At 38.5% G+C, this 14,377-nt stretch overlaps 1 protein-coding gene across 1 annotated transcript in view; it reads right to left on the minus strand.

Moving 5' to 3' along the window:
• Positions 1–14,054, minus strand: part of LOC124742401 (sodium- and chloride-dependent glycine transporter 1-like) — a 152,666-nt gene extending 138,612 nt beyond the window's left edge. The window contains exons 1-3 of the mRNA XM_047248803.1: positions 14,018–14,054; positions 13,799–13,933; positions 3,548–3,691 (exon numbers count right to left, since the gene is read on the minus strand). Of these exons, the coding sequence (XP_047104759.1) occupies positions 3,548–3,691; positions 13,799–13,933; positions 14,018–14,054 (316 nt within the window). The remainder of the gene's footprint in view (positions 1–3,547; positions 3,692–13,798; positions 13,934–14,017) is intronic.
• Positions 14,055–14,377: the final 323 nt, after the last annotated feature.

Raw genomic sequence — 14,377 nt, forward strand, 5'->3', positions numbered from 1 at the left:
AATGAAATTGGAATGAAGGGAAAAAAAACAGCATTCTCCATGGGTCCAGAGCCATTCATTGTGTGCCGCACGCTTCCTTGAAAGACGACGCGAGTTGGCCGCCTCACCGATAAGTTTCACTGCTCGGAACACCCGCAAAACGTTTCTTTGGTGGAAAGAGGATTCTTAAACAGCGAGGGCATTTTTTTAGTCATTCTTAAGAGGACCATTCTACCGCAGATAAAGACACTGAAGACCTTCGAAAACACTTGTACAGTCTCTGGAAATAATGGTCACATGCTTCGGCTAATAGATCGGCGCCTATCCCAGCATTTTTACTTTCTTTTTGTGTTTCCATGCCAGAAAGCAGCGTACCAGAGGCACTAAAAAAATAACACACAGGGTTGATTGGTTTATTTGGGGGGAGGGACCAAACAGTGAGGTCACTGGTCTCATCGGTTCGCAAGATTTTTAAATGAAAGTTTCTGGAAGGATAGAATCACTACACTTGACTGGGATGGCCGAGTTTCCCTGCTTTGGTGATGTTACAGGGAAAAGTAACTTTTCTAATAAGTAACTGCTAACGGAGGCACAAAAAAATTTCCCAGAATGGTCATGCGCTGCTCTCATTACACACTCCGGGCTTTGCTTCCAGGGATATAGTTTCAGTTCTGCTCTCAGCAGAGGCACTTCGGATTCCGAATCCGCTCTCAATTGGGGTACTACAGTCAGGACTCCTCAGGCTCAGACTTCAGCCAACAGACTTCTGGCAAAGTCCTCGTCCATGGACAATGCAGTAGCTGCTTTCAAACTGGAGCACTTAGCAAACAATCAGCACCACCCAAACCTAGCACTTACCGAGATTTATGAGCAGAATCGGCAGTATTGGTCATGATAGATTTAGTAACCCTCCATAAATTCACGGTTAGATTTAACATGGCAACTAGGGCAGGCACAGTTGCATAACAACTTCATATCTATTCTGAAAATGGTAAGTCATCGTTATCGAGTCGCAGATTTTGGTCAGTTAGTTTTTAATATATTAGGAAGGTGAATTTACCATTACATACTCTCCTATTCTAATCTTTGCGAACCAAAGAACATTATAATTTCGCTTTATTCGTTTTACTGTTAGCGTTTGTCACATTAAATGGTTCAAATGGCTCTGAGCACTATGGGACTTAACATCTATGGTCATCAGTCCCCTAGAACGTAGAACTACTTAAACCGAACTAACCTAAGGACATCACACAACACCCAGTCTTGTCACATTAGTAGAAGCTTTTACGGAATTATTTGACCTTGTTTAAATAAACTAAGTTATTGTTAATACACTCAGGGATTTATTTTACCTCTGAATTTCATTTCATAGCTAGTCATCCCTTTGTATAATTAGGGTACTATTGGGATTACCTTCACCCATTAAACAACTTGTGGGCCGAAAATTATCATGTATTAATTCCACTGTGCACAGTTTAATCAGCATATTTTCTTGGACAGAGACCTAGGTAGACAACTAGATAACATCATTAATCTCTCTTTAACAGAGCGACGTGTTTCAAAGAGTGATACTGAGCTACAGTTCTTAAATTACTATCATAGACATAATATAATTTATGGGAAGGTGCTGATTGCTGCAGAAATGTTATTTAATGGCAAGATAATATACAATGCAGAGAAGAAAAGTAAAAAGAAAACAGGGACAGACAAACTAAAGCATAATAAAATAATGGTAATTGAGGGAGCTAAAGTAACAGCCACGAGGAGTGGCCACGCGGTTAGAGGCCCCATGTCATGGAATGCACGGCCTCTCCCTCCAGAGGTTCGACTCCTCACTCAGGCATGGGTGTGCGTGTTGTTCTTAACATAAGTTAGTTTAAGTAGTGTGTAAGTCTAGGGACCGTTGAACTCAGCAGTTTGGTCCCTTAGGAATTCACACACATCTGAACATTCGAAGTTAAAGCAACAAATGATCCACACCACTTAGCAAATTACATAAATGAGCGTTTTTTTAAGTATTGCAGAGAAATTACAGCAAAAATTCGCAAAAACGAATGTAGCACCAATAAATAATTATGCAGTAAGCACAGTGATGTTACTACCAACCGCAGAGTATGAAGAACTGTATGAAACCAAAAAAATTAAATCTCTGTTGGTCCATTATGACCAGTGGACATCGTGCGGTATGCACTTTTCCACTCAATAAACTTTACCAACAGCTGTACACTCGCTTTCAAAATAAAATAAATTATCTTAAAGTGTATGGCTGTTGGTAAAGTTCATAGAATTGAAAAGTAAAAATAAAAAGTTGGTAGAGTTTGATGAAGTGCCAATGTGTGTGCTGAAACAATGTATAGAGAGAATACAAGCTCCTGTAACAGACATAACAGCTGTATCATTCACATCAGGGAGATTTCTGGAGTATTTAAAACAGGCAAGAGTAAGGTAATGCAGAAGACACAAAACTGCCAGCCTATTTCTCTGTTGTCACCAATCTCAAAAATAATATACTTAATTATGAAACACAGATTAATGAATTACTTGAATAAATACAATCTGCTTTATGGATGTGCCTTGCAGGGTAGTCTACATCTCAGGTTCAAAAAACTGTTTTCAAGCCCCCAAGTTGTAGGCTGCCCTCCATGACAGGCATGTGTGTTGAAGTAGTACTGGCCTGTTTTTTCGACCTGTTTTGTAGGGCTTCACATACAGATGGGCATCTCTGGGAGGCATTTGAGGTGGATAGAGGGGAATCTGAACAAAGAGTGAGAAAGAGAGAGAGAGAAATAGAGATAGAGGTTAGTGAGGATGGACAGATGGATGGAAAGAGGGGAAGGAGGTAGGGACAGATAGAAATGGAAAGCTGGAGGAGATAGACAAAGAGAGGGGGAGGGAAAGATGGACTGACAGGGAGAAGGAGGACGAGAAGGACAGAGAGACTGAAAGGAGGAGACTGATAGAGAGTGGGAGGATGAAGCAGAAAGAATTACAAGAAGTAGGGAACAGACAGAGAAAGTGGTAGAAGGAGTTGTACAGAGGGTGAGGGAGGAGGAAATGGCCAAAGAGAGAGGAGGAGGAGGTGGACAGAGACAGGAACATGATGAGATATTCCAAGTGAGGGGAAGAAGGAAATTGGTAGAAAATAGTGGAGGTGTGGGAGGAATAGGAGGAATTTGGTAGATGGGATGGGCAGTGGACAGTTGTAAAAATGGAAGGAGGGGAAGGACAGGATGGACTGAGAGAGTAGATGGGCAGAGAGAGGGAAGGAGGAGATGGAGAGAAAGAGGGAAGTGCCAGAGGGGGGGGGGGAGTTGGAGATGGACAAAGACAGGAGGGAGCATAAAATGGACTGAGAGAGGAGGCAGGAGGATATGGATAGAGAGAGGGGGAGGAAAGGATGGATAGAGAGAAATGGGAAGAGGAATTGGCCAGAGAGAGGGGGAGAAGGAGGTGGAAAGAGAAAGGGGGCAGGAGGATGGGGGGAGACAGAAGTGCATCCCTGAAATTTAATGGATTATGCAGTAAACAGTATTTGTAAAATACAGGTAACGGATAGAACAGTACTCACAGTCAGAGTTGAAGTCATAGTCGCAGCGCGCCCAGCCTAGCACCGAGCTGAACGAGGCGAACATGTAGAACAGTGTCCACGAGACCACCACCATGTAGATGATGTTGATCACAAGCACTATGACCAGCGCGCTGAAGCCCACTCCTTTGGCAGGGAGAAAGAACATTTAAATTTGAAACGAACACAATATTGAAACATCTGAATGGGGTAGAACATCCCACTTTGTGGCAGTTGGCTATTGGAAAACTAAGACCGCAGTAAATTGTGGTCAAATAAAACCCACCCTTGAAAAACCTATTCCAGATTCATACTTGCAAACTAGACGACAGAAGGGAAGAAATGTCTCGTGTGGATCGAGAAATTTTAATACCTTTCATCAGTCATCACAAAATTGTGAAATTTTTTATGTCTACTGCACCAAAATGAAGATGGCAAGTTCCGAAACAGCATGATTATCGGTAAAAAATTCTCGACGGTGTCCCTCGGACCAATAGGACAGAAAAAGAACATTCATGAGTATAAGTTATACCTGAGGATCACGAAATTACAGGAAGAAAGGGAAATTTATGACGCATAACGTAGTTACAACGAGTCGAGTATACTTGCAACTCGACCACTGTCATCTATTGTTAGTTAGTTTCATGCTCCGTGGATCACTTTCCATGATAAATCTTACTGATTTGGATAGATTCATTTTATTTTCACATTGCAAATTCATTTGTAAATATGACTACATGCTGACAATTCATAAGTTTTTCGTAAATGTATATAAGAGAGTTAGTAACTTCTACCCACCACCTTTTACACATACTTGTCACAATAAAAGACATTCTTCTACGGAACAGAAGCAGCTGAAAGGAGAAACTTTCCAATTTTGTTTTCAAATTTTACTTTTCTGTCTGACACACATTTTACATCGCTGGATAAGTGATCAAAACTTGTTGTTGTAGCACTGTGAACCACTTCTTGTGCTAAAGACAACCTTACTACGGAGCAATGAATATCATTTTTCGTACTCGTATTGCGATTATGTACCTTATTGTTCCTTTTGAATTGTAGTGGATTCCTTACGACGTACTTCATGAGGGAATAAATATGCTGTGAAGCAAAGTCAGAATGTCTACAAGATGATTGTACGTGAGCATCACCTTTTATTCTAACAGAAAGTTTTTCAGCAATGAAGGCTTTCTTTCTTAAGGATGAGTTACTGCGGAATATTATTCCACATGACATTATGGAAAAAAATTATTCAAAATACGTCAGCTTACTAATTTGCCTCTCCCCATATGCAATGATTCTAAGTGAAAATGTGGCTGAACTAAGTTGTTTTAGAAGTCCCAGAATGTGTCTTTTTTCCAGTTTAAACTCTCGTCAATAAGTACAGCCAAAAATTTTGAAGTTTTCACACTATTTTAATTTTCTTCGCCGTTTTTTACAATTATCATTGGTGTAGTGTCTCTAGACGTGCAGAAGTGAATACGTTGTGTCTTTTTAAAATTGAGGAAGAGACCATCTCAGAAACCCAGTCAATGGTACTTGTTTACCATTTCTTCTGTTTCTACATTTGTGATTGGATTGATTACGATACTACGTGATCTGCAAAAACAAAAAAATCTTACATTCCTTGTTGTGTATTAGATGGAAGTTCGTTGACATTTATGAAGAACAACAGTGAACCAAAGACTGAGCCTTGGAGAACCCCATATGTGATTTCTGCCGTCAGAATTACGTCGTCGGACTTTATTGGTTGAATTACAAAATACAGCTTTCCGCATTGTTTTGGTTAAATACTATATTATCCATTGGTTGGCTGTAAACTACCGACATTCCCATAAAACTTCAACTTATCTAGGATAATATTGTGGTTCATACATAAGGATGTGGGTTCCATGGAATGGTAGCACACAAAACAAGACTACGGGATGACACATCTTACAGAGCAACACAGAATGGACGACTCCTCGTATTACGAATCGGGTCGTGCAACACGATTTGCAATACACATCTTACTTCACTCGAAGAACAAGTAGTACTTGGTGGTTATGTTAGGGGTGTACTTCTTTGGCATAGAATGTTTTCTGAAAGTTCAATCGGATTCATGTACGGAGCGCGTGATGGGTAGTCCGGTCGCTTGATGCAGGTACCAATTAACAGGGCGAGCACTACCAGATGAAATCCTTTTGCGTTAGATTACTCGTAGAGCGATGCAGGATGACCTTCATACAGCATGCAGCGGTCGTACTGCAGACAGGAAATACATGCATTAGCGCACATGCTCCTAACATCTTGAAGACGGAGACATTGACTTCTTCTTTTCCCATCGGTTCCAAAGGGTGCACCAGATAAAAATATTACTCTACAGACGAAGTTGCCAGTCATTTGTCTACACGATACTACCGCAATGTTCCTGGTCCCAGTCGCGGTGGGCAAAATACTACAATTAACGAACAGTGCGATGGCTTTGTGCCGTTCGAACGCATCTGGATGGTCGCTGAGCGCACAGATCAAATTTTCTGAGTCGGTGATAATGCTTTTGATGGCAGATGTGTGCCGCGAGATCTCTGGTGAAGGCATTTACCCTGGAGAACCGGCGCTTTCGCCACTTCAGTCACGATGATGATCCGGACACAGGATTGTGTTGTCGACCTCACAAGTGCTGGTGTTCAAAGATCCCCACTCGCAAAACCTTCACACCCGTGTTGATTCGGGGGAGGGGACCAAACAGCGACGTCATCAAGTCCCAAAGGACTAAGGAAGGATGGGGAAAGAAATCGGCCGTACCCTTTCAAAGGAACCATCCCGACATTTGCCTGAAGCGATTCAGGGAAATCACGGAAACCTAAATCAGGATGGCCGGACGCTGGTTTGGACCATCGTCCTCCCGAATGCGCCCGTGAAATGAAGAGATTTAGTCTGATCCTCGACAACCTAGTGAGATTGTCACCAGCTTCGCTATAGACATGTGTTCGCTATGCCATCCAGCTTCCTTATGACTCGAGCTCTTTCTGACGAATGCGCACAAAAAGCACGCTGATCGACTATGTCAAAGACCTCAGATCAGACAGACTGTTGCAGTCACGCGAAGTGATCTTATACTGGCATTCAATCATCAAATGGCTCTGACGTTTTGTATAAGATTTTTTTCTGTTCAAGCTGCGTCATGTTTGAGTTGAAATTCGAGTCTTTGAAAATCTTCATCATCTTCTTTGCCAAGAGTTGACTGATAGTACTGATAGCTGTCGCATAGTGGTGTTCTTGGCTTACTTTTGGCGCAGTGATGTCCCCTGGGGGAAAGGTGAAACCCACCCGAGAAGATTCTCTCCACCAGCAGAAAGTAAGACAACAACGACAGTAGGACACACTTCTATCCCAGCTTTCAGTTCCAAACTACGAAGATAGTGATCTTCGAAAGTTCGAGTTTTAATTTAAACATGAAGTGACTTGCATACTAAGAAAATTTTATACATTTCTACCAAGCTAGTACAGTCAGCAATGAATATCACAGTAGGAAGTTCAGATGAAAATTAATGGACATATCCTATAAAGGAAATCACAGAAGTTGGATGGACAAATATATGGCTAAAAAAGATAACTGCAAAGAAACCTTGGATAACAGAAGACGAACTTCAATTGCTTAACAAAGAAAGGGAGTACAAACATATTCTGAAAAAGGCAACATTTTGATAATACAAGTCGCTTGAGAATCAGATAAAGTGGGAAGTGCAAGGAAATTAAAATGAAATGGCTGCTGGAAAGATTTAAAGAAATCGAGAAATGAACTGGTATCTGAGGAACAGATTCAGCGTATAGAAAAATCAAAATAATATTCGGCGAAATTAAAAGTAATGGCAGCAACATTAATAGTGTAACAGGAATTCCACTGTGAAACACCGCGAGGGGTTTCTGTATGGCAGAGGACTTGTCTGATAACGTGATAGTAGAGGAAATGGGAGTCAGTTTGAAAGACACGGAGGATCAGTTACTATAGGGAGAGTTTAACAGAGCTTTGGAAGACATGCAATCAAAGAAGGCAGAAAATACTGATAATATTTCTTCGGATTTCCTACAATCATTGGGGGAAGTGAAAACCATATTACTGTTAAAACCGGTTTGTAGAATCTGTGACTCTCAGACACATCATCCGACGTTGAGAAAAATGTCAGCCATCCGTAAGATTTCTAGGACAGATAAGTGCGAGAGCTATCGCATAATCAGCTTAACAACACACCATCGCAATTGCTGACATAAATAATATACATAAGAATGGAAAATAAAATTGAGGATATGTTGGATTACCAGCAGCTTGGCCTTAGGAAAGGTAAAGGCATCAGAGAGGCAGTTATGACATTGCGCTCGGTAACGGAGGCAAGACTTCAGAAAAATCAAGACACCTTCATTTTGCTGACCTAGGAAAAGTGCTCAGCAATGTAAAGTGATGCATCGTTAGAAATTCTCTGGGAAATAGGAGTAAGCTACACGGAAAACGAGTAATGTACACTATGCACAAAAGGTACAAAAGACAAGAGGGAAAAATTAGAGTGGGAGACAAGAGACGAAGTGCTCGAATTGAAAAATATATAAGAAAGGGATGTTGTCTTTCGCTCTTACTTTTCAGTCTGTACATCGAAGACGCAATGGCGGAAATAGAAGAAATGTTTTGAGTGCATTTAAAACTCAAGATAAAAGAATATCAATGATAAGTTACAATTATGACATTGCCATCCTCAGCGATAATGAAGAAGAATTACAGGACTTGTTGAAAGGAATGAATAGACTAATGAATGTAGAATATGGGCTGAGTGTAAACCGCAGAAAGATGAAAGTAGCGAGGAGTAAAGTGAGATTAGCGATAAATTTAGCATCGAAGTTGGTGACCATAGACAGATGAAGGAATTCTGCTACCAAGAAAGAAAATAACACATTATGGATGAAGCAACGACGACATAAAAAGCGGCCTAGCACACGCAAAGAGGGCGTACCTAGCCGAAAGAAGCCAACAAATGTCAAACCTCGGGCTAAATTTGAGGAATAAACTTCTGAGAACGTACGTTTGGAACATAGAATTATAGAAGTGAATCCTGAATTATTAGAGAACTGGAAAAGAAGAAAATTGAAGGGTTAGAGATGTTGTGGTACATAAGGAAGTTGGACCAGGGAACAGACAAATGAAGAGGTTGTGCGCAAAATCGGCGAGGAGAGTAACATGTGGAAATACTGACAAGAAGAAAGAGCGGGATGATAGAACGTCTATTACGACATCAAGGAATAACTTCAACGGTCCTTGAAGAAGCTATAGACGGAAAAAATTGCAGGGGAAGACAAAGATTGGAATATGTCCAACAAATAATTGAGTACGTCTGATGCAAGTGCTTTTCTGAAATGAAGAGGTTAGCCCAGGAGAGGAAATCGAGGATGACTGACTGTGGAACTTCGTTGTTACTAAAACTCAAAGACTCCAGCAAGGGATATATTTTTGAAGCTTTATCGTGCACGTCAATCAAGCCTCGTACTTCTTACATCGAAATTGTTGTTTTTAATTATTTTTAAAATATTCTGTGTATTCAGTATCACTATTATTCTTCCGATTCCCTTTACTTATGACCCAAAATCCTCCTTTTCTCAGATAGCAGCCATTTAGCTTGCTTGTAATGGCGCTGACTTACGTGACGGAAGTCTTGTAAAGATCGTACGTGTAGAACTCGGATCAAAAGGTAGAATTATTTGTGGAAGTGACGTCAGTGTGCACAATTTGATCGTTACTGATGGTCCAGTGTGACAGTACATCTTCAGTTCAAATACAGTTCGTGTTACTGGTGGATTGTGTTGTACGTTTGTGAACTAGCCTATGGCAATCTAAGCTCCACAGCCAGATTCTAAATGACAGCGCTTTCTCTGCTGAAAGATCCATCGCGTGTTTACATGGCTCTACCGCTACACAAGGGAAAATGAAAGTTTTTCTGTATTTAACTCTAGCCAAGGCAGATCATGATATGAACGTACTCATGGCTGGTTTTATGAGTAAATTGTTGACGGAAGTGGACATGCAAGCATCGACGTCACTGTTCCGTGTATTTGTTGGTTTCATATCTTAAAGAACAGGACCCAACATTCTTACATAGTGTACTGGCAAATTTACCAGTGACTGGCCGGTTACACTTGCTGACACTAACATTGGCACTGCCATTTACCCAATACCATGTACAGCCTCATTCGCGAAATGAAATTGATATTTCTTTATGGTATCACTGACAACAGTGAAGCTGGCATGCATCACGTCACTGAGTGAAACACAGGCTCTAAAAGCTGCGTGGTGTCCTACCAGCCTGATTCGACTCAAGTACAAAATTCATACGAACTCAGTTCCTAATTGCCTCCCCATTTATGGGTTTTTATATGTGCTTACTGACTAGTAAAAGTAACTGGTGAACTGTCCTACAGTGCTTTGAGCCACATGCATTAGAATGGTCACAATTGCAGTTAAAATGCCGTTCATATAATAATTACTTCTGGTGCCTGAGAAATACTTTCATATCTTCAGAACGAAATATGAGTTTCGAAATTAAAAAATAGATTATTCTCAATGCTGGTTCGGAAAAAAAAACTGTTTCAAATTATATATGCATAGATGTTTGTGATAAAACATTTTAGAGTTAGTTACATGTTATACACATCGTTTGAAAGAGTGTTTTATATAAATTATGTGGACTTAATCAGTTTCCAGGAAAAGTATTTGTGATTAGTGTTAGCGTTAATGAACACATCACCGTTTTATTTCTACTCATGCAACTACACTTAAAAACTAGTTCTGTTTTCTTTAATGGCTACAAGTTTTTAAATAAAAATTCGTCCATGGAATACATGGAGTTGTCCAGCCGAAATTATTTTTGGGTTAGATTTAAAATTTGCGTTGCTACCTGTCAGACATTTGATGTTACTGGGCAAATGACAAAAAAATTTTGTTAGTGAATATTGAAGTCCGCTCTTAGCCACTAATTGCTTTAATAACTGCTAACAAAGGTCATTTTTTCTCTGTTGTTATTGACATGAATTGTACTTTTCTTCTTGAATTATGATGGATTTACGACTAATTTCATTTGAGAATGTATCTTTTGTGATGATACAGTTAAAATGCTTAATTCCTTGAAGAGGTACCTACATGACAACTGCCAGTGAACATCACATATTATTCTTGCTTCTTGCTTTTTTGCAATGAATACTTTCTTACTTTCTTTCTAAGTGGTGAGTTGCCCTAGAAAATTATTCGATAAGACATTATTGACCGGAATTTTACAAAGTATGTGAGGTATATGAGTTGTTTGTTTGCAATACTAGCAATTATACCAAGAGCAATGAACAGTAACTCAACCTTACTGTTCGAGAATCACAGCAATATGCTTCTTCCAGTTCACGTTTTCAACAATATGTGCACCCAAAAATGTGGACCATTCTTCCCTCTTTACTGTCTTCTATTGATGTGCTACATCAGTTGTTGGTGTGTGCTGTTTGTTGTTCAGAACTGAATATGTGTATTTTATGAAAATTAATAATTCTTTCGGAAACGTCATTAATAACCTCTTCTGTTGTTTTATCTCCAATGTCATTTATTATAAACTTAGTACTTCAGCAAAAAGTAGCAGTTCAGCTTGATGAATGTTAAGTGAAAGGTCATTCGCATACATAAGTAATAGGAGTGAATCAAAAACTGAACTTCGTTGGACTCCCTTCATGATTTCTACACAGTCCCTAAAATTTTCTTATATTCCAACATTGTTTGGATTATTGAAAATAACGTTATACATATTGTTTTTTTTAAGTATTCTTTCAAACCAGCTGGGAGTACAACCACAGCGAAACATGATCTATGCAATTAAACGCATTGAAATGATACAAAGAAATGCCAACCAGAGATATTTTATTCCTTAAGGCTTGTAATATTTGGCGAGGGAATATATGAATAGCATTATCAGTTGGGCAGCCCTTCTGGGACCTAAATTATGATGTGCTACATAAACTGTTCCTACGTAAATTTGAGACTATTCAGGAGGTATTATAGAATATTTTGGAAACATGCACTAGCAGGGTAACTGGACAGCAATTACTTAGGTCTCTCTTGTCACCTTTCTTATAAACATGTCCAACAATTGCATGTTTCAGTCTCTCTGACATTTCTTATAAAGTTAGAACAAGTTTCCGGGATTCTGTTTGAAATTTCAAATACCATATGAGATTTTTTCCAGTTTTTATAATTTTGTTAAGTTCAGTGAATGATATTGATACTACTTAAAGTAAGATACTGCTTAAAGTTTTGTGGAATGGAATTTTTATTATATCCTCTTGCTTCTATAACTGGACCATTTTATCTTATTTTTGCTGTTACATTTAGAAACTCATTGTTAAAAGTACTTGCAGCTTATGAATTAACAATCACAACATTATCATTTAGTTTAGTTTTCGTGATATCTTGTATACTGAACTGTCATGTCTCCCATTTCACAATATCCCATATAGTTTCAATCTCATTATCTGCATTTTAACTTCTGTTAGGACTTGCATATTTCTGGACATTTTAATAAATATTACTGTATTTTTTTGTAGAATGCAATCAATGTTGCATCTTGAGTTATTCTGGCACATATATAGATTTCCTTTTTCCTCTTACATGAGATATTAATCTCTTTAGTTATCCATGGCTTAAAGATTTTTATAATCGACTTTTCGGATAACTATTTACAAAACCCACTTTCTAATATTTACAGTACTTACTATGGAACATACTGCATTTCTCATTAGTTTATCTTTACAAATATAGCTCATATCATACCACCTATTTTAACTTATTTTTGAAACACTCTATTCTGTTGACATTAATAAGCCTCATTGTTCTGTAGGATCAAGCTTCAGAGCTATAAGGAGTTAGATTATTTCCATTAATTGTGTATTATTACCAGGTAGTCCATTAACAATTTTGTACACATTAATTGTTTCAGCCTGAGCACTTTCTATAAAAATGTTATCAGTTAAGGTCGTTTTATGTTGCTGCATGGTACTTGGAAAAATTACCACTGAAATCAGATTGAAACAGCCTAATGATGAATCCATCTCATTTTTACAGTCGGAAACCTTTAAGAAATCTACATTGAAATCTCCGCAAACCACTAATTGTTTTTTCTTGTGTGCCATGTAGCTCAATAAGGAGTCCAGATACATTATAAACAGCTGAAAGTTTTCTAGAGGGTATCCATAGACTTTTACAATTAAAAGAGAAATACCTTGTGATAACAACTGACACGCATATGATTGTAGGATCTAGTCCATACAATAACAATATGTTTCAATATTTCTGGCTTTGTGTCCAATTTTTACATATGCTGTAACTCCACCTCCTGCCATGTTGATTCTACATGAAAACGATACTGTTCTGTAATCCCTTATATTTAACTTCTCTAACACTGTAGTTACATAATTTATCTTAATTACTTTTTAATTTCACTGTATATTCCATAATATAACAAAGCAGCTATGACTAATATGCAGCAACAATTTCTCTAAAATGTACGGAAATAATAGCCAGATATGAACTGACAGCAAATAGTAGGTTCATTTCAACTTCAGTATATTGTTATTATGAGTATATGTGACCAATTCTGAATGCTTGAGATAAACATTATGTTTTATTAATATTTTATATTTGTGAATACATGGACTAAGAATTTTAATATATTTTACGAAATTCGTAACTGTGCTGTCTGTGATAATGTTATTTATTCTGCTACTGGTTCGGTCTTAAACCATCATCAACCGCAGAAAAATTATCGCAGATGTAGCACATGTTGTAAGTGCTCTGACATAACCATAATTAACCATAATTGCCATTAAAAATGAAAACTTCTAGCAAAATTACAATATGAGAGCTCATTGACATTGCTTTTTGTCAGTGGACCGTCACATTGTAATCTTGCTACAATTTTTCATAAAAATGTTAGCAGTTAAAGTCCTTTTATGTTGCAATGGGCAGTTACGGTTTTCAGTAGTAATGTATGTCAAAGAATGTGTGGCATGTGATACTTCTGCGATAATTTTCTGCTGTTGATGATGGTTCAAGACCGAAACCGGTAGCAGAATAAATAACATTATCATAGACAGCACAGTGTTGTGCATTTTATAAAATGCGAACATGCTGTTGACCAGCGCCTAAGCATGATGTTCAGTTTTAATATAATTTTTTGTGTTGCTTCTGACACTAAGTCTTACCTTGGAAGATAGGTGCCATCCGAGCAAAGACAACAGTAGCCCCTTGCTGACTGTACTGCCCAAGGACCATCTCCATAAAGAAGATAGGTACACCCATCACCATTAACATGATGATGTAAGGGATAAGGAAGGCGCCTGCAAAGAAATTCAGATAAATATGCAACTATGCAGCTACGATAAGGACAAGTGATCCCCAGCAGTGACCACTTGAACAATAACCATCAACAGCCTCAAACTGTTTCCTGGATATACACATTAGTACAATTAATACAGTTAAAAGAGGTCATAAAGGCACACTCGTTTTGCAGAGATATGGCACATTAACAAACGACTTAACCAGTATTTTTAAAAAATCAGCTGGTATCCCTGTCTACAGAGGTACGCAGAATGAATCTGTACATGACGTACATGTAACAGGTATTCATGCACTAACATTCTTCGAATTTTTTATTTTAGGCTGAGCCACTGAATTTAAAAAAAGCAGAGTATAACTTCCAAGCTCTGTAATACTTAATGACTACAACAGCGGACAGCAATACAATGGAGGACGAATGAGTTGCTTCGAGGGATGAAATAGCG

This window comes from Schistocerca piceifrons, chromosome 1 (genome assembly GCF_021461385.2).
Source record: "Schistocerca piceifrons isolate TAMUIC-IGC-003096 chromosome 1, iqSchPice1.1, whole genome shotgun sequence".
Taxonomy (NCBI): Eukaryota; Metazoa; Arthropoda; class Insecta; order Orthoptera; family Acrididae; genus Schistocerca; species Schistocerca piceifrons.